At 33.1% G+C, this 22,119-nt stretch overlaps 1 protein-coding gene across 1 annotated transcript in view; it reads left to right on the top strand.

The window, feature by feature from the left end:
- Positions 1–22,119, top strand: part of LOC145252592 (NEDD8-conjugating enzyme Ubc12) — a 48,735-nt gene that overhangs the window by 15,483 nt on the left and 11,133 nt on the right. Inside the window, exons 2-3 of the mRNA XM_080112274.1 lie at positions 1,885–1,979; positions 11,006–11,148. Of these exons, the coding sequence (XP_079968400.1) occupies positions 1,885–1,979; positions 11,006–11,148 (238 nt within the window). The remainder of the gene's footprint in view (positions 1–1,884; positions 1,980–11,005; positions 11,149–22,119) is intronic.

Genomic DNA, 22,119 nt, shown 5'->3' with positions numbered 1-22,119 from the left:
TTTTTTAACATAAAAAGGCTGATTTCTTCCATATAGTTAGTCTGGCACAATGATGAGGGCCTTATATCTGACCTTCCTTTTCCTGTTGAAAAGACCAGTAGAATTGGAAGCATGTTTTATCGAAACATGGTGAAGAGTGTCGTCTCTCGCTCAGCTAGGGTTGATGGCTTGGTGACAGTCGCCGGTCCAAGAGTCGGATAAATGTTGACTAACCTTGGCTTCCTAAAAGTTAACCTTCAGAACAATCTGTTGAAAATTAAACAACAATATCTCCGTTTATTTATTTTCGATTTGTATGTATATTTCTCTCTTTCTCTCTTTTATATCTCGTTTTTTGCCACAAGAGAAGATTCGTAAGTACAATTGGACTCTCAATTTTGTTGAAGGGACTGGTTGTGTGCCCAGAGTTAAAGAAAATACTCTTCGATAAATGTTAAATGAAAATAATTCTATTTTTATAAAATAAAGATGCGTTGTTTGTTTATTTACAACCTTCAATTCCAGCACCAAAGCCCAGATAATTCCCTGGAGAAAACTCTGCCAGTAATCACACTGAGAACTCTATACAAAACCTGTCAAGCAGTAAAGGAGATTTGCTTATGGATTTATCATGTTTAAGAGTTGGTTATTGTGCCCAGGATGTAACGGTCGTTCTAGAAAAATCCTCCCAACATGTAGACAGTAAGTCACGCTCCCCCATCAAGCGATCATGCTGCATTACTTATGGTTTCATTGCTATTTAAGTTGATTTTATTTTTTTCTCCTATCTCCCTTTATCTTTCCCTCACTTACTGTTTTTTTTTATTTTATCTTAATTGCTATTATGGCATGGGAAAGGAAGGAGAGGGACAACCTCGGTTTTCTTTAAGGGCTCGTATTTAGACTTTATCATATGCATTGTGTTTAGCCAGCTTCCCAGTTGATTTCACGCTACCAGAATCTTCCCCAACTTTAATAGCCTTGCTCATGGTGTGTTTCCTGTTTTCATCACCCTTTTCTTTTTTTTTTTTTTTTTGTTCACACAATCCTCAAACTTCTCATTTTATTAAGACAACCACTTGCTTAACATTGTACTTAAATTGATAACTTCCTCCCAATCTGCCAAATAAACAATGATGAACTAACAGATACCAGGAATGCTTGGTATGTAAAAATTTTTAGTGTGTGAAACAACTTTTTTTTTTTTTTTTTTTAACCTACCTCAAGCAAGGCATATTACTACTTGAACGTAAGGGCCTACTATTTGGCATCATATTTAGGGTATTTGCTATTCAGGACCATATTTATTACTTTACTAGTAGGAGGTACCCAGCGTTGCCCAGGTGTGGAGAGGTATTGTAGTAAGAAATCCTGGTAGGAAGCCCGGTTGGAGAAAGGCATTTAAATAAAGAAAAAAAAAAAAAAATGGTGGCAGGCAGGCTCAAACCCATAACACGAAGGAGGAAAAGATTAAAAAAAAAAAAACTAATGTCTTAGCCAATGCATCCATCGCGAAACCAGAAGTCGTGAGCATTTGAATTAAGGGTAGTCAATCCAATGGAGATGATGACTTGTGAAAATGTTAACGGAAAAAGTGACCCCCTTCTTATAGAAAAGTGCCCAGTTGAGGGTGAAGGAATTAATGTTTTTGGCCAATTTTTCGATATTTGTTGTCTGAGAGACCGAACTTTAAAACGATAACTGATTTTGTCACATTCTGTTTTTGCAAGACCTACAAACAGTACACACACACACACACACACACACACATTTTTGCCTTTTATATTAGATTAAGATTTTATGCCAAAGAAATCGCATCTTAACACCATGGAATTTCTATTAAACAATTCATGACTAATTTTTACAAAATGTTATTTAATTTTGATGTTTTGTTTTTAATTTCAGATATGAACGAATTAAATTTACCAAAAACATGTCAAGTGGATTTTCCAGACCCAGATGACCTCTTAAATTTCAAATTAGTTATTTCTCCTGATGAGGTAAAAAAAAAAAAAAAAAAAAAAATTTCATTTTTCTCTCTTCTGGTTTTCCTTCTATAATATAAAGTTGTGTGTGTTTGTGTTTTATGCCCGGCTAAAAGTCGAAAGACGCAAAAAACAAAAAATACCCACAAAATTGGTATTATCTTGATTGGTGTTACCCGAAATGAATATCTAAAATTTAGAAAAATGTAGACATTCTTTGACCTCATCCAGATCATGTAATTAACTCAAGGGAAATAACTGATTTTTAAATCAAGAGTTATTTCCCCTCTGTCAACTCATTTCTAGAAGAATCCATAAAAGTGTGTCAAAAGAAAAATCTGCTGGGTGGAGAAGGAAAAGGTGTTAGGGAAAGGATAGGAGAAGATTTTATAGAAATGTTACACTTTTTCTCCAGGCAAAGCCTGATAGCCCTACTAGTCATCTATAATATAAAGGGCATTTGTCTTTGTGCATGTGTTGTATATTTAATTAACTTAAAAACTATAAAGTGAACCACTACAAAGTTGGTATTGTCTTGTCCGGCATTGTCTCTGATGTATAACATCTAAAATTTATTAAAAAATTAATCATTCTCTCGGGATCAACTAGGCCAGGTTCCATTGGAGTCTGTTGGCTTTCTAGTGTTATGTACTAGTTTGAAAAGAAAATGTTGATTCCTTCCTTGAGGAATATCTTCTAAAACAAAGCTGTGTGTGCGTGTCTGGCTTGAGAAGAATGAACTGACTGGAGGATGAAGAGAAAAAAGGAAGACCTAGCAAGATTTTAGTAGAAATAGGTTACTAAGTAAGTTTTAGTAGAAATAGGTTACTTTTACCTTGGGTAACGTCAGGTAGCTCTGCTAGTCTTATATACAGGGCTCTACGGACAAACTTATCTTTAGTTAATCTTTGACAACTAAATATTTTCGTTTACTAGCCAAATAGAAAAGTTACTAGCCAAACCCATATGATTTTTGGAATATGACATGTTTGTTCTGTGACAAATATGTACATCAAAGATTTTTGTGTTTTTTTTTTTTTTTAATAAGTGTAATTCTAAATATACAACAAATTTTATGTGGATACTTGAATATATAAACATTCTAATTTCTTCAGATATTTTTTTAAACAGCCTTCGTTAAAAAAAGAAAAGAGTATATTGTTCTATTAAATATTTATTGTTTAAATAAGTTAACTTTGTTCATTTTATATGAAAAAGAAAAAGTTGAAAAGATATTTTTCACTCAGTGGTGAGCTTTGGAAGATTGTCAGTGAAAGGAATACAATTGCCAAAAGATAAGCGTTTCATTATTTCTAGTCGCCATTTTGAAAAATCACTCGCAATGTAGAGCCGTGATATACAAAGTAAACTGAGACTTTCCTTTATAGGAATGATTGGAATAGCTTTACAAACAAAAACTACATCGAATACAATTTATTGGTAAAAAAATAGCAAAATACAAGGCGTATAAAAAAGGTAGAAAATATGAGGGCTTTGTTATTTTTACCAAATAAGATGCAACTACTTGCTGCTGCTGATTCACTATTCAAGCAACTTTGAGCAAACTGATTTTTATCATCCTTCAGGTGATCAGCACAAAGTATTATAAATATTTCTTGCGATATTATTGAAATAAACAATAAAATGAATTTAGTCACAATTTTTAGCAGAGTTTTTTTGGCAAATATCTTTTTAGGTTTTTACATTTAAAGAAAATAAACTATTTCTTTTATTTATTTTTTTAAATAGTCCCTCTTTAAAATTTGGAAAGAAAAGAAAACAAATCTTACAAGTGACTTTTATTTTTTTTTTAAATTTGCAATTTTTTAATACAATAACAAATCTACATAGCATAAAAATAAAAAATAAAAAATCTTTGTAAAAATAAAGTAAATAGGAACACAAGTAATTATATACATCAAATTCAACATTTTCTACACACAAATATGGTGATATTGTAACTTTCAAAAATTTATAATCGGTACTTCATTAATGACCAAGACAATTATTTTATTTTTTTATTTTTTTTTTTCAATCCAGTATGCCTTTCTTTCTTTCTTTTTTTTTTTTTTTTTTTTTTTTTTTTGGAGAGCTGATTTTCCCCACACTTAAAACCGACCATGGTCTAACTCTGCTCTATTTTTGTAATACCTAATTTCGTCTTTACATGAATAGTAAATCCAGAAGATATAACATTTATATGAATGAATGTATGGTGGATATTGAGCTAGGGCAACACCAATGAAATCAGGTGTACATTCCAGATTGACCTTGATTTACATTCTTGTGTCCTATAAAAATGACCTGAATTGTAGTTATCACAGAAAACAAAGCCCGACTTACATTCCCGGTCGGGAAGTTAGAATTGCGCAGCATAAAATAAAGAACTAAAAACAAAAAAAAAAAATGAAATATTTCAGGAATGTCGGTTCATGTCTTTATAAGATACAGTTGACATAAACAACCGGAGAAAGAAAAAGAGAGAAAGCCGACAGTCGTCCAACCTGATTGACATTTTTCCGCTGTTGTCACCACCCAATATCTCCAACACACCCTTAAAGCTAAACACAATTGCTATATTCTCTTTTTTTGTTGTTAAAAGTTGATTGTAAATAAACTTCTTTGTTGACAAAATTCACGTGTTGATTTTGAGAACGACGACGAAAGAATTGTCAGGTTTATAATATAATTTTGCAAGCATTTGAAAAGTGTAAACTAGAAAATTATATATACATTCAATGAAGCAACATGTTCGTCCAGGGCTACTTTGAACCAGTATAAGGTAGGCATCATCACAGTCTCTTCTAGTAGGTTGTTTCAGGGATCAGAAACATGGACAGAGATTGTTGCCTTTCTATTCAGACGAAAGCAACGATGGTATATTTGCTCACATAAGAACAGATTCAGCCTTTGAAGCTGCTTTTCGTAAGTAAGCATAGAGAGTCTTGTCACTATCCTTATTGCCAACTGTTGAACGTGCTCGAAGTGTATGATATCTTTTTGAAGATAAAGCTTTATTGCTAGGATGCCATATGTAGGACATGAGCTCCCCCGCTCGACAACAATCGCTGACTCCAAATGCTGTGTGCCGTAAATTCCTTTTCTTTCATCTTCTCTTCTGACCGTGTTGCTGTCTCTAATGTTGGCGACTGTCAAGGAGACGCGTACAGGTTCAGAAGCATATAAAAAAAAAAGTAAACAACACAATAGAAAATACAGAAAACACAAACTTCAACATATTCTATATATATATATCAGTTGGGCTCTGGGTATGTGTATAACATTATCACAGGAAATTACCCTCTAACGCTAAGGTCCACATTTACGTAGTCTGTCGAAGCTTCTTTGTTGTTGGTTCACATCTGTAAACTGTCCTCAGCTGTCGCCAAATTCACTGCCATTCCTAAAACTGTCCATACATTAATTCTAAATAAATCAACCTGTATGTTTGATCTTTGTTCTAAGTCACTTGTCATTCCTTGATTAACAATCCTATTTTAGTTTTCTTTTGTGTACCTTGGTGAACAACTTCCTCTCCAATGTTTTTCTACTAAGCTCACTTCCTGTAACCTTTGTTCTGTTGATCAACTTATTTCCTTTTTGTTTTTCTTATTCCGATCACTTTGGGAGGGAATGTCGATAGCATCACACATCAACATAGTCAATAACAATGTACCATACTAGAGTTATGTATCATGGATGAAAGATTTCTGCAATTAGTTTGAGGAAGGGTCATTCTTTTTTGACATTTTGATCTGTGTTCTGAAAAAAATTTTCGAAGCGGTTTTAATGTTTATATTTAAACTTGTTCAATATTTAGTTTTTCCTTAGACATTAATAGAAGACCGAGACGGATTACCCTAATGCTTACGTCTATTACGCCTTCTACTCCTTACACTGGTGACATATATATATATATATATATAAGGGCAAAATGTGTGTGTGTTTGTATGTCTCGTAAAAACTTTTGACAGATTTTCTTTCACTTTCTTTTCTGCCTTCATGTCACGGATTCTGAGCCTGCCTTCCTATGACCACTTTATTTTTTATTTTTTTTTTATTTTGCTCAACATACTTCTCCAAACACCCGGGCACCCAGGTTAGTGTTTTATAAAAGTCCTTTTTTCATATTATACCGCCGAATAACTTTGTTGGCATGGCCATCGCAGATACAATTTCATCTGTTTTACAATTGTCTTTTACCATTTCTGTTAATTTCTCCTCCCCTTTTTTTGATAAGTGATCCATGGCTTCTAGATTTTTCGTGGTTTTATTTTTTCTTTTTTATGCTATAAACGAGTTTCCTTTCCACAGTTTAAATGCTTCCCAACACACAACAAAATACGCTTTTATTTTTAGAGATTATTATAAACACAAACTTGGTGATCTCGCCTTTATATTACCATCGGTTTGTTTGCACAATCTTTTCACTTTTAATAAAACATATACAACAAGCATTACAAGTTGATTTTTTTTCTTTTTAGATAATTGTTATTTCATCAGCTTGCTTCAAAAGAGCAACGTAAAATATGCTTAAAACCGTTTGAATTATGCAAGTGCCATCAGTAGTTCAAAAGTTATGAGAATTTTAAGTTCCAAAATTTATGCTTTTCTGTGAACATTTTTCTTTAGAAAATTACGGACTTCAACATTTCAAGAATTTTGCCACCATTTATTTATTTTTCAAGCTATTCTCATAAAACTTGGCACTCTTATGTAAAATTGTGTGCTCTTTCTGATTATGCAGTCAAATTTGATGTATCTCTTTACCATAAGCCATGAATTATAAATTCAGATGTACAAATTTCAATTTTTTTTTTTTTTAACTGGCACATGGTATCATACAATAGGTGTCTATTCATGAACAAAATTAAGTATTATAGTGGTATTTAAATATAGTTTTATTGAGAGCAGGCATTTTCCTGCCTCCTCACCAAAGGAGAGCTTAATCTGGGTGTAGCCATTCATGGCCGGTATTTATTACTCCTCTCACAGAAAAAAAAAGAAATTGAGTAGATATGAATTAATCTCAGAAATAAAACGAATATCGCATTTGAATTTTCTGCAAATAAGTAGTTTTCCGGATATTAAGCAATGTCATTCCTTATGTTATCGCTGGTGGCCATCTTAGTATGTGCGAGCATGCAAATGTAACCCTGAGCAACTATGCACAAACGCATGTACCAAGATGGCCACCAGCAATAACATAAGAAATGACATTGCTTAATATCTGGAAAGCTACTTATTTGCCGAAAATTTAAATGCGATATTCGTTTTCAGCATACCCAAAAACCTTAAAAGAAAAATATTAAGGTGGAAACAAGGTAAAAATTTACAAAATGCATCACAATGAAAAATTCTTTATTGAACCGCCTAATTATTATTATTATTTAGATATCTTCAGTTAAAAACAAAAAAAGAAAGAAAAAAAACAGGTTTGTTTTACAGATTTGAAAAAATGGTCTTGACAACGAGTTAAAAATAAATTCAAGTTTCACAATATATTTATTTTATTGTTCGGTGAAAGTACAGAATAGTTAACAAAACACCCTTCCTTCCCCATGTTAAGAATGGGTTTCTAAATAATGTTATTTCAGCATGGTAGCATAAGTGCACAAGTACCTTTTTTATTTGTTATTTATATATATATTTTTTTCTTTTTTTACCACTAAAAAACAAACGCGTGTACTTAGTCTTTTTAAAGAAAAATAGTACATGTACTATCTTTTAAGGTTTTCGGGTATGCTGAAATCGAATATCGCATTTAAATTTTCCGCAATGTATACAAACGTAACATATGAAATGTAAACATTGAAAAAAAGTTTCCCTTTCTGCTGTCGTCATCTTTTACCGTTTTTTTTTTTTCTTTTTTTTTTTTTTAACTTGGACCATAAAATCATTGAACGCATAAACGAAAAATAAATTCACATCATTGGGATGCTTATTCTATTCTCTTTTCATCAATGTAATTCTTTTAAAAATTGACCCACAAATAAAAAAGATATGACTTGTTGATGCATATTAGGTATGTAATATTGCCGATGTCCACGAAAATACAGCATACGCTTGTAATACTAATACAACAGGTTAACACATTCGCTGCCAACTACGAGTATTCTCGTACCCTAGCATTTGCTTAGCCTTGCCTGCTATGAGTAGATTCATAGTAACAAAGTTCTTTTTCTATTAGTCAATGTGCACTCGGCACGTACGATAACTGTCTTTTAACTTGAACTGGCATCTCAAAATAACACATATTGGATAGTTTTTTTTTTTTTTCAAGCAGATACGCATATGAGTTATAAGTTGAATAATTCACTATAAATAAAAGCTGATTTGAGTTATTTTTATTTATTTTTTTTATTACATTTTCACCCCAAACAAGGCACATTGCCATTTTGATGTAGGGGGATCCTATCAGGGTCATAAGCTACAGGGGTACTATGTGGGGGAGTTAGGCAGCAAGATGTCGGCTCGTGTTACACTTGAACTTCTGCATGTCAGTACAGTTGGGAAGCAGAAACCTGGAAGGGAATTCCAAAGTCTAGCAGTTCTGGGGAAGAAACTACTGGAGTAGAAGGCTCTCTTACATGTAGGGATCTCCACTGTGAAGGGGTGGGATTTTGCTGCTTGTCGGGTTTATCTGGGGTATTTACGTCGAGGGGGGGGGTACAAGTGCTTTCAGTTCGTTGGAGCATTCACCGTTAAAGTACTTGTAGAACAGGCAGAAGGATGCTACATTTCGTCAATGAGACAGAGGCTGAAGCTTAGATGACAGTTCAGGACCTATTAGGTTGGCGACTCTCTTTTGAACCGTACAAAAAATATACAATCTGATAAAAAATAATTCTTTTAGTAAAAGTGGCTCCTGACAATTCCTTTAAAAAATAAACACACATTTAATATATATTTCGAATTATATGCATATACATTATTTGTTGAATTTAATTTTTTGAAAATTGCAGAAAAAATAGTTTGGCAATAAATTTAATAGAGCTAAAGCTAACGGCGAATGTGTTAATGCATTTGTTGTTTGCATCTGTTATCATGTGTTTTCGGTATCACAAATTATTTTTCCAGCATCTTGACACTGAGAATGCACAGCAACTTTACTGGATTTACAAACAGCGGCCACAATATTATACTTTTTTTTTTCTTGTTAATTTATAGAAAGTTAACAATTCAAATAAAACTACTTATATAGGATTAAGAGGTGAGAACCAGGGTCGGAAATTTCCAAATATCCAACTCTGACTTTGACTCCTTATTTTAAAACATCTCGTATTCAGACTATTGATTTTTTGAGGGTTGAAAATCCAACTTTGGCTGCTTGTGTTGTATGAGCCTAACTCCAACTCCTTCTACTACACAACCTTGGTGGTAGCAGGAGTTTCTTGGATTCCTCGGTTTTCTCAGGCAATACTAATAATGTTTATTTAATACTAGCATAATATAGCATACTTACATTAACGCACTGGTTTTTGTTAGATCACCGAAGTTAAACAACAATGAGCCTGGTCAGTACCAGATGGGTGACCAATTTGGGAATATAAGATGCTGCATGTAGGAGGGCTACTGCAGAACTGCATAAACTTAACATTATCATTTTCCCTAATTGAAATATACATGTGACTCGGGACCACTTGTGAATTTGATATTCTCATGACACTTCCTCCTTTGGAAGAAGATGGTTCAACCTTGTAGAGGGAGTGCCACATAAAAAAAAATACTAGCAGGAACACCCGTCTGAGGACAGGTTCATAATAACTTGGAACCTTTTAATAAAACTGCAGACTAGACACAAAATATAATTAAAGGGAACAAAAGACACTAAGTATGAAAATAGAGATCAAACAACTGAAGTTCTAAGCATAGTAACCATTAATTTTGTGGAACTGAAAGTGACTCATTTGCTGTTGAGCTCGTGTGATGAGGTCCCTTATGTCTGGCTCCGTCTTGGAATAAATTAGGCGATTTACATGTAAAATGCATTTCCGCATATGAAAACCAAACCGGAACCAATGAATTTCATTTCTAGGCGTTCTACTCTACGTAAAAATAAATGACGTTTTTTTCTTCGCTGAAATCTTATTTATCACCTTATTTATATATTGCAAGTTCTGCATCTTGAAATTCCATTTTCCCTGTGTTCTCTTATGGGCCCAGGGTCGAAACGCTGGGTTCGTTGATGGTTGATTGCCTGAGGTAGCCTTATTGAGGAATACCAACAAGGTTGGTTATCACATATTTAGTACTAGTTTTTTATTTTTATTTTTTTTGAGGAGTTAAAATCTCATTATAAACTGACCTTGTGTCTAACTTTGGTGTTGTGCAAGGAGGTCGGTGAACACACCTCTATTAAAAGGGATGGAGTGGGTGGGGCTTAGAATAAGTCAAATTTTTTCAAATTTATACCATTGCTATTATTTTCATTTACTCCTGGCTTAAATCTGTCAAATCGGAGGTAGCAAAAATGTCAGTGGTGGAAAGGGAACATGCTCCCTCGGAAGATCCCTTTTAATCTGTGGTGTCCATTAGAATTAGAGGGTAACCAGTTTCTGTGCAAGAAGTCTTAGATGATGGTGATGGATGAGAACTTATATCTGGATGGCAAAGTTTTGTTATCTTGGGGATCCATTGGAGCACAGGGTGGAGCAGGTGTCAGTGCGATTACAAGGACGGATTAAGTTCAAAGAGATTCTGTCATTATTTTGTTGTATACAAATTGACAAATAACAGAAAATGAAAGGTCAGCTAACCAAAAAGAGCGTAACAGCTGTTGACTAAAAGAAGAATATATCGGACATGTGTACACAGTGTGATGTTTGAAAGTTAAATCTGGTCAGTGAATGTTGAGGACAAGCGTTATATTGCCAATAACATGGTATAACAATAACAAATGAAAATTGGTTAGTCAGAAGCAAGGTTTGATTTGCCAACTTAAATGATATTTGGATCGAAGTTTGAAAATCCGACAAGATAATTTTATGTGTTATATTAAATGCTATCTTTTTTTTTTTTTGTGTGTGTGCAATTTCCAGGGATTCTACCGAAGTGGCCGATTTGTGTTCAGTTTTAAAGTTGGTCAAGGCTATCCGCATGATCCCCCTAAAGTTAAATGTGAAACTATGGTATATCATCCTAATATTGATTTGGAAGGGAATGTTTGTTTGAATATATTAAGGTAAGAAATAAGTTTATTTTTTTTGTAATTTTATGACCTGTTTTATATAAAAAAAAAAAAAAAAAAAAAAAAAAAGTTGGTTCTTGTCTAAAATTCCACTATATTTAAAAGAAAAAAAAAATTCTATGAGGTGTATACCAGTGACAAAATAAAAATATCAGATTCCGAAAATCATAAATTGATCAAGCAGTTTCATTTTTAAATAAGAAAATCAAATTTTATGAGTAACGGAAAAGCGATTGTCTTGTCCACCATTTTGTAAACAATCTAAAAGAAAAAAAAACAAAGGGGTATAACTCAGTAATTCAAACTTCAAGATTTGTCTTGTAATTTTTTTTTTCACCCCAAACAAGGCACAGTGCCACTTTGAAGAAGGGGGCTACACTATCAGGGACATAAGTTGCAGAGATATTATGAAGGGAGTTGAGCAGCAAGATGTCTGTTCACATTACACTTCTGCATGTCAGTATAGTTGGGAAAGCAGAATCCCAGAAGGGAGTTCCAAAGTCTAGCAGTTCTGTGGAAAAAACTACTGGAGTAGAAGGCTTTCTAACACCTAGGGATCTCTACTGTGTAAGGATGGGATTTAACTGCTTGTCGGGTTTGTCAGGGGTATTTATGTCAAGTGCTTGTAATTTGTCAGAGCATTCACCATTAAAGTACTTGTAGAACAGGCAAAAGGATCCAACATTTCGTCAATGGGACAGGGGCTGAAGCCTACTTGACAGTTCAGGACTTATCAGGTTAGTGACCCTCTTTTGAACCCTATCCAGGAGTTGGAAGCAAGTAGCAGATGCACCAGTCCAAATGTGACAACAGTACTCCATACATGGGCGAATGGTAGCCTTATAGAGGTACAGGATACTTTCAGGTGTGAGTAGCTTTCTAGCACGGTAGAGAGAGCCCACCTTTTTCATAGCAGCCTTGGCAATGCTCTCTATATATCTATTCCAGTTCATGTTTCCTGTGAACGTTAAGTTGAGGAGTTTGAAGGGAAGGACTTTCAGGTAATGTGTTTTTAGCCATTGCTAAATTCTTATTAATCATTTAAAAATGATTTTCTTTATTAAAATAAAACTACTTAATAAATTTGTCATTTCCATTTCATAATATAGATTTTTTTTTTTCTTTATTTTTGTTTTTTAATATGGATGAATTCTGGACAAAAGCCAAAAATTAATTTAGAAGCATCATCGAATTGAAACAGTTTTACAGCTGAATGCCCTTCCTAATGCCAGTCTTTTACAGAATAAGGGTTTTTGTTTTATCGTGACACAACCCAAACAAGGTCAACAGTCCTCACTCTACAGAGACAACTAGGTTTTGAAGTGCATAACACCTCTTCAAGTGTATCCTTCTACAACTTTCTCTGGTTTATTTAATGGCGGCACATCTGACTAGAACGAGTCTTGCACCACTCACTATCATGTACGGCCAGTTGGTCCAAGATTGCTTTTTAGTTGTCCACAGCTGGTCGTCTGGAGGCTGTTCCTTAATTTGCTTAATGTTACTTGTTTGTCTAGGGTTATGAACAAGCAGCAAACCAAAAGAGTAAATAAAACCAATCAATTCAGTTATAAAAAAAATATTTATTTTTACAAAAACAAAAACATTTCAATAACATTTACAAAAAAACAAAAAATATTTTCATACTCATATAATAACAAGACTTGAACGCTAATATTAAGACTATAACGCCTTAACATGCAAGGGGAAATAACTCTTAACTTTGAAATCAAATGCTTATAAATTAATCAAATGTATTTGAAAATATAAGACTTTGCTCAATAAGAAATTATAAAGAAATCTTTGTATTTACCCAAAATTCAGTTCTTTAGTTTATGCTTGGAATGGACTTTTTGAGATTTCTTTCAGCTGGAATGACGTACTAGAAACATTACCTGAGTTCAAACGAGTCGTTAACTCATAGGTTAACAACTGTTTATGAAAGCTGATTTGATTGCTAGTGGTGCGTGTTCTCTCAAAAGTCTTTCTAGATTGTTCTTAAATTAATTAAAAAGAACATTTATATATTTTTTTTATTTAATTTTATTAATTTATTAATTACTAGCTGTACCCTGCTACGCGTTGCAGTGGCTCAATTTGGTGTAATGTAAAAATTTAATAAAGAGAAAAATGCATGTTTCTTATATTCTTAGTACAGCAATCCACTCCAAAAAGTGAAAAAGAAGGCGAAAATAAAAAAATGGTACTCTCGCAAAATTTGATCTGGATCCTCGGGAGTTTCTGTCAATCATTCATGGTTTGGACTTGACCAACAATCAGTGGATGAAGCTGAACGTAGCAAAAATGTTGAAATGCTAAATGGTTTTTTTTTTCTGTATACAAAAATGTGAGTTAGTAATTAATATTTGGTTGATGGGGGGGGGGTTACTATACACAGATTCGAAAAAGTTGTCCAAAAACAAATAAATGAAAGCAAAGGTAAGTTACGTTTCTACCTAACTGGATAATTGTTTAGTGTTTTTATGTATAATCGGCTCGAAAAACAGAAATGGTCGCAGACTGTTGAATATGTTTAGTTTGGGAAAGTAAGTTGAAAACTAAAAACTATACAAAACAGTGTCTGAAACCCCACAAATATATGTTACCATGACATAGGCTGGCATAATCGGTGGGTTTCTGACAGTATTTTGTATAGTTGTTTAGTTTTAACTCACTTTCTCTAACTTAAAGTAATCAACAGTGTCCGCCACCATTTGTAGCTTTACAATACACCGATAAACACTGTTTTTCAAGCCGACTAAACGTTACATTAAATGAAAAGGGTTCATATTACTAAACACAGATACAAAAAAGTTGTCAAAAATAAATATATAACAAATAAATGTTATCAAAAGCAAGAAAAGTAAATGTTCTACCTAACTGGATAAGATTTTAGTGGTTTTATGTAATTTATAATTGGTTCAAAAACATTCAATGTTTATCGGTATATCTGAAAAATACAAATTGCGGCAGACTATCAAACACGTTAAGTTTGGGGAAATTCTGGGAAAATGAGTTTAAACTAAAAAAACTATACAAAATACTGTTAGGAACTCACTCAATATATCTTATCATGATGTAGGCTGGCATATAATCGGTGGTTTTAAACTTTTGCTCGATACAGGTGACGACTTTTAAAAGTCCCTTTTAGTGATTACCTGGTTTGAGGATATTTGTACAACTAAACGGCAAATCTGCTCTAAAAAATATGGTATTATTTTACTTTAAAGCCCGTTTCACGTTCGTATATAACAAAATATTTTATTGTAGATTTTGGTGTGCTAAAAACGAATCTGCAAACCGTTTCCGTAGCAAAAAGAAAGTTTTTATGATATTCATGAAATTACTTTTTCGAAAAGTGGGTGATCACTTTTCAATGTAAATTTAACTTAGAATGAGCACCCACTTTCTGGCCACCTGAGAGAGGGGCATTTTTCTGTGTGTTTCTTGGCTAAAAAGTTTTTTTGTTTGATTTCTTTTGTTTGGTAATAACCCCTGAACTCTGGGACTATTTTCCATTTCACAGCCGTAGCCTTCGTTTACGCTATGCGTGAGCATAAATGAAAGCTGTTTAGCCAATAAATATGGGGAAAAATCCCCCCTCTCTCAGGTGGCTAGAAAGTGGGTGCTCATTTTAAGTTAAATTTACATGGAAAAGTGATCGCCCACTTTTCGAAAAAGTAATTTCTTCATATCATAAAAACTATTTTTTTGCAACGGAAACGGTTTGCAGATTCGTTTTTAGCACACCGAAGTCTACAAAAAAATTTTTGTTATATACGAACGTGAGATGCACGGGCCCTTAATGGAAAATTATATAAAAAATCCGGGGGAAAATAGTTTTCAATAAAAACAGCAAATGAATTCGATAGAAAAAAAATGGATGCTATGTTTTTTTTTTTTATTTTTCTGTGTGTTTCTTGGCTAAAAAGTTTTTTGTTTGATTTCTTTTGCATGGTAATAACCCCTGAACTATGGGACTATTTTCCATTTCACAGACGTAGCCTTTGTTTATGCTACGCGTGAGCATAAACGAAAACTGTTAAATATGCACTCGAATACCAAACTGCCTTGTCAAAAAACCTTTAAGCCAATAAACACGAAAATAAATGCCCCTTCCTCGAGTGGCCAGAAAGTGGGTGCTCATTTTAAGTTAAATTTACATAGAAAAGTGATCACCCACTTTTCGAAAAAAAATTTCTTCATATCATGGAAACTATTTTGGTACTCATTGGGCGTTGAGTTCCATGGCGACCCGCAGAATTATTTAATGGTCGTTCCCTTAGTCCCCCCCCCCCAGTCAAGGCTAACGCATGTGCACGTAACATTTTTTATTTATTTACTTATGTGGTGGAGTTATACAACCATCACACCCATGCGAATTTCTATACTGATAGGTTTTTTGAAATTTTTTTCACTGAATTATTATTGATTAAACACAAAACAGATTATGAAAAAAAATTGAAAAAAAAAAAAAATTATTTCAACATTTGAAAGGGGTACTCACTTTTTAGTTACCACGTTCTCGTAAATCGGTCACCCATTTTTTTTCTTTTTTTTATTTTTTTTTCTTTATTTATTTATTTATTTATTTATTTTTTTTTTGCTAAATACGGAAGTGTCTTCAGGAGATATAAAATGGTCACATGTTGACGAAGCAATGTATCTGGAGGCGTACGGGATGGAAAATTATTGGTAAATTTTTAGATTAGGTCCACCTCCTCAATTTTCTTTTAAATGACGACTTGAAATGGTTTTCGACTATGCTGAATACGAAAATTGCATTGAAATTTTGCAGAAATAGGTAGTTATCAAGATATAAAAAGTTGTATTATGCATTGTAATCTTTGGCGGCCATCTTTTTTACACACGTGCATTTGTTTATGGCGCGTGCGCGCGTAAAAAGATGGCCGCCAAAGAATACAATGCATAATATAACTTTTTATATCTTGATAACTATTGATTTCCGCAAAATTTCAATGCGATTTCCGTATTCAGCATACTCGAAAACCTATAAATATCGTCATTTAAAGGAAAATTGTGGAGGTGGACCTAATCTAAAAAAATACCAAATTATTAAACATTTCGGTACTCATGCAGAGAGTGATCCGTGTTGAAATAATAATGTTATTATTTTAAAAGCCATTCTTAACATGGGGAGGGGAGAGTGTTTTGTACCTATTCTGTACTTTAATCTTACGATTGAATAAAAAAAAACATCATAAAACTTTAATTAAACGTGGAAATACGATTTAAAAAATAGCGCGGATCACTCTCTGCATTAGCACCAACATTTCTCCAGCATGTTAGTGAAAGTTATAATACTTAAAAAATTAAAAAAAAAAAAAGCAAGTTTTGAAAAAAAACAAAAAAACTCTCACCTTTCATAAAAACAAATTATTTAAAAAAAAAAAAAAAAAAAAAAAAAAAAAAACACCCACAAACTGACTTTTAACTAAATAAGTAAAAAAAAAAAAAAAAATTTAAAAAACTCGAAACTTTATTTTCATAAAAACAATAAAAAAGTCATGTTCAATCTATTTTTTTTTCTTTGAGAAACAAATATATTTCTGACTTACAAATGCGGTAAAGACTTATATTATTTTTACTTTCTATGGTTTTGATATACCGCATTTTTATTGGTTACAAAATGGGTGACTGACTTATCAGAACATTGTAACTAAAAAGTGAGCATCACTTTCAAATGTCGAAATAATGATTTCTTTTTAATTTTTTTTTTTTTTTTTTTTAATAATCTGTTTAATTAGTGTCCAATCAATAATCCAGTGAAAAAAATTTCCAAAAATCTATAAGTATAGAAATTACGCACTTACTTTTACAAAGATTATTTACATTAACTCTTTTCATAAATAATTAAAAAAAAAAAGTAACTAAACCATTTATTGATAATTTGTTACGTGTACAAACATTTATTTATTTATTTATTTACGTAGGCTTAAGTCTTTTCATGAATAAGAAAAGTTTTACTCTTTAAGAATAATAAAAGGAAAAAATGCAGAGAGTGATCCGCGCTATTTTTTAAATCGTATTTCCAAATTAAAGTTTTACGATATGTTTTTTTTATTCAATTGTAAGGTTAAAGTACAGAATAGGTACAAAACGCCCTCCCCTCCCCATGTTAAGAATGGCTTTTTAAATAATGTTATTATTTCAGCACGGATCACTCTCTGAATGAGTATCATAAAAATTAATACAAATAATACTTATCTCAATAAGTGAAAGGCTCATTTCTACTGGAAATGAAATGGGGACAATCTCTCAGTTACGAAAAATATTTTCATTTATAATTTAATATTTTTATAATTCGCAATGTTAAATTATTTTAATTACATGCAAAAATTCTTTGACTTTAATAATAGATTTTCTGAAAATTTCAATTAAATTGGTAATGTAGAAATATGGTTTTATTCACTTTTAACAAACCAAAAATGACATTTTTATATATATATATAGATTACGACACGTCATATTATTAATATATTATTATAAAATTAATAAATTATAATACGTATATTATGTATGTTATTATTATAAAGTAAATTAATTTTATTCATTTTTATAAAGAAAAATAAAATGTCATATCAATTTTTATAATAGATATGCTCTCTCATGACACTTACCCATATATTGCATTTCAACCTTGTGTCATACATGCCAAGTTACTATAATTGTTACAATTATATTATAAACATTAAAGTTCACAAATTGTATTCCTACAGTAGCAGCTAGATGTTCTTCCATGTACATACTCATACATGATCCTTCCAAACTGAGGGTTTACTGTACTGAAATCTAAGTTCTTTATTTATACTTAAAAAAAAATTGAAACAAAACTGATAGAAGACAGAGGAGATTTATTCAACTTGATCTTTGTTTTAAATCACCAGCAGAGGGAGAAATGGAGAGAGAGGTCAATAATCACTGTTTAATTATATTTTGTTAGTTTATCTCATTTGTCACGACCACGTATTGCATACTCTCTAAGCAGACTGTGCTTTTCTTGCTCACACTCTCTCTTTGAGCCATGTGTCATCATATGTTAGTATTAATTCACAGTCTTGTAATTCTCACTTTTGATTCATCAAGTTCATTCCAGCTGACCTTTTTTGTTTCCTGCTAATCTAGACCAATCAATTTATATACTAGTGGGTCTACTGGCCCAATATCTAACACATGGATCCAGTGGATAGAAGATGGTCGCTCCACACTACAAAGTTTCATTGCTATAACAGCACTTAATTATTATGCTATGCTTCTTTGGGCATCTCTCTATATTACATTTAATACTTTGATATCCAGCAGACATTGGATAATGTTAATGGCATCACTAAACAACTTGGTATGATGGTCAATGTCTCTAAAACAAATTTTATGTCAATCAACTTGCCCCTTTCCGACAGTCTCTAGTGTTCTTATCAGCACCATTGTTGAAAAAGTCGAGCAGTTCAAGTATGTTGACTTAGTCTTTACAGCCACAGTAATCCAGTCAAAATGTGGCTAAGCCTCAAACAATTGTTAACAAATTACTAACAAAGGTTTTTAACTTTTATATTGGGTATGAATAACCTCTCTTTCAGATAAAAAAAGTTTACCACAGTTGACCTTGCTGAAAGGGGGTCAACGGCTGCCATCTTTAAAATCTAACTTAACAATATTAAAATTTCGAGAAGTAAAATTCCTGACATTTCCTGAAAGGTATGTCCGTTATTCCTGACAATTAATGACAAAAATAAACGTTTTTCCTGACAAAAAAATAACTTTAAATTAGAAATAAAGTCTTTGAATGAAAACCTACACAGAGCTCAACCCAAGCCATCTTGACATTTTCTTGATGCTTTAAATTGTAATGATAGGTATCTATATGCTTATTAATAAACTAACACCAGAAAATGGTTAGGCCTGCCATTGTTTTCATGCCTTTTTCTTTTTTTCTTTCTTTTTTTTTTTTTTTTTTCCTATACAAAAATGAATATAAAAGGTTTGCTCTGTCCACATTCACCTTTTTGTCTCCAAATTTTATCACTTGAAATGTTGTGAATGGATGGATCTTCTATGAAAGGGTCATATGTATGGAAAAACACAAGGAGCTTCCATGTATCCCTCAGATCGGGCTCTTTTTCTTGCTGAAGTAGCCTCCTGGTGCTTGTCTCTAATGCCATAACGAATGCCTTCTAGCTCTTGTATTGTAAATTTGATTTCAGCACATACTGGCAGTGATGACATCCAAACCAATTGTTGAATTTTGTCCATTCCTCTGCCATGAGCAAGACCTCCAGGCATCTTCATGCTTCTCATTAGTACCTGCTCAATAATCAGATTTGTCGACAAGCCCAGTAGCGATCACTCTGTCTAATCACATGGAATCCTTAAAAAATTTCTGGTAAACTTTAGGATGGCTTTTCAGCAGCCTCAACATTTGCTGCAAGTACAAGCTGATTTTGCATATAGGATGTGTCCTATTGCAGCAAATATTAGCAACATTTTCCTTACAGCGTTAAGGTGCAATTCCCAGTTCCTGGTGAACTCTGCCTTGATAAACAATTGCAGGATCTTTACCATATAAAAGATACTGAATCCACAATTTTGCTGTTCACTGTTCAAACATCGCATCCTTCACATGGTTCATTCACTGGGAAATCCTGATCACAGACTCTGATGACAGAACATTATCCAATGTCTCAGCCCCATCAATAAAACCTTTCCATAGCTCCGAAGCTTCCTTCAGGTCTTCATTTTGAGGAAATGACTCTTCTGCATCAGTGTTGGTTTGATCATCCTCAGTGACATGTGAACTTGGCAAATCATAGGCTTTTGCTAAAAAGATAACATTCAGAGCAGCATCAACTAAGAAGTGAGCACGAATAGCTCTTACAATTGCTTTGCCACTTAACATGTGCTTGACTGTGTTTTCAGCATGCACAAATTCAAAAAGTTCTTGCAATCCAGAATCTGTCATCAAATGACCAATTGACCCCAGCAAGCTCATCTGTGTATAGAGCCCACCAAGTTGCAAGACAAATGATTTCAAGGGACTGGAACTAGGCTGTGACTCAACTCATTGCTTTATACCAAAGTGGCTAATCGAATGTTAGAATTGGTGTAATTTTGTTTTTCCTGGCTAAATCACTAATGTAACATAATGTTGAGCACACACAGGTTGGTTTACCAGGGTCCATATCGATGATTGGCAAAAAGCTGTGGCTGATTTCTCAGGGTTCATTTGTGCACTGGCTGCATAAGACCTGCCCATGCGGGTCTGGACAGATGTAAAATTAGTGAAACCACTCAAATGTCAACATTAGCAGTGGAATCGGCAATTTCTTGGCTTTGAGCTCTTTAAATGTCACTGGTGGTTTGTTGGTTTGCTGTGAATCTAGGTACTTGATGTTGATCCTTTCAATCTTTATTATATTTTCTGAAAAGACCTGGATCTTTGGAGCTGGTTTTGCTTTAAGTTTCCTGAGAGTAAAAGATTCTATGATGACCTTATTATGGAATGTGTTGAATCCAATACTCCTTACATTACGGTCCACATTATCAATACTCCTTACATTACGGTCCACATTATCAATACTCCTTACATTACGGTCCACATTATCAATACTCCTTACATTACGGTCCACATTATCAATACTCCTTACAATTACGGTCCACATTATCAATACTCCTTACAATTACGGTCCACATTATCAATACTCCTTACAATTACGGTCCACATTATCAATACTACTTACAATTACGGTCCACATTATCAATACTCCTTACAATTACGGTCCACATTATCAATACTCCTTACAATTATGGTCCACATTATCAATACTCCTTACAATTATGGTCCACATTATCAATACTCCTTACAATTATGGTCCACATTATCAATACTCCTTACAATTACGGTCCACATTATCAATACTCCTTACAATTACGGTCCACATTATCAATACTCCTTACAATTACGGTCCACATTATCAATACTCCTTACAATTACGGTCCACATTATCAATACTCCTTACAATTACGGTCCACATTATCAATACTCCTTACAATTACGGTCCACATTATCAATACTCCTTACAATTACGGTCCACATTATCAGCTATAAACTGCACAAATTCAGTTTCAGGGGAGAGAGTTTTAATACCATAAACAAGAGCAGCACTTCTTTCAAATTTCTGGACTTCCAAGTAAGATAAAGAGAAACCGTACTTATTTAGAGTATCAGTTAAGAACCTCAATCCAAATTGGTCATGCATTTCCACTGCTAAACTGAACTGCAAAAGGTGCAAGAAGAATTCTGGGTCTAACAGTCTGCATTATTGCTTGACTTATTAAGTTTCAAATCATTGTGTTAGCCTTCAAATATCTTCCTGAGAAAGATCAATTTTTTAGGAACATATTAAAGAATATCATCCTGTTTAAGATTATTCTTAGGCGAGTAATATTCTGAACTTGTCTGGATACTTTTAATGTCATTCTTGATCAGCTTGGCTGCTGTTTCTATCATTCTGATTCCGAATTGTTTGTTAAACGGCTCTCTGTATAGAATTCATGCAGAATACATTTTGCTGTACTTAGGAATACAACAACATTAGGTTTCCATTAATTTCAGTCACAATTATTTTGTCTTTGAAATGTTCTAGCAATCGAGATGTCATGTATGAGAGACCGTATGGTTCAAAGCCACTGTCCTTGAGAATTTCCTTCAATTTTCTTTTTTTTTTTTTTTTTTTTAAACAAGATCAACAATGGTGAGTTGCTCATCACTTTGCTGCAAATAATTAGAAACTTCCAGAAATGCCTGCTTTCTCTCTGCATTCTCTGGTCTACCAAGGTTTTGTTTCTTAGAAGAATCAGCAGAAGAAAATGACTTAGGAACGTTTTTATTGGAATCAAAGTTTACAAAACATATTTTGTGATAATGTACTTTTTATGAAACAAGGTCAA

Source organism: Euprymna scolopes, chromosome 29 (assembly GCF_053919585.1).
Source record: "Euprymna scolopes isolate OS-2025 chromosome 29, ASM5391958v1, whole genome shotgun sequence".
NCBI classification, from domain to species: Eukaryota; Metazoa; Mollusca; class Cephalopoda; order Sepiida; family Sepiolidae; genus Euprymna; species Euprymna scolopes.
The sequence above is the reverse complement of the archived record's forward strand: the minus strand, read 5'-3'. Positions and strand labels throughout refer to the sequence as shown.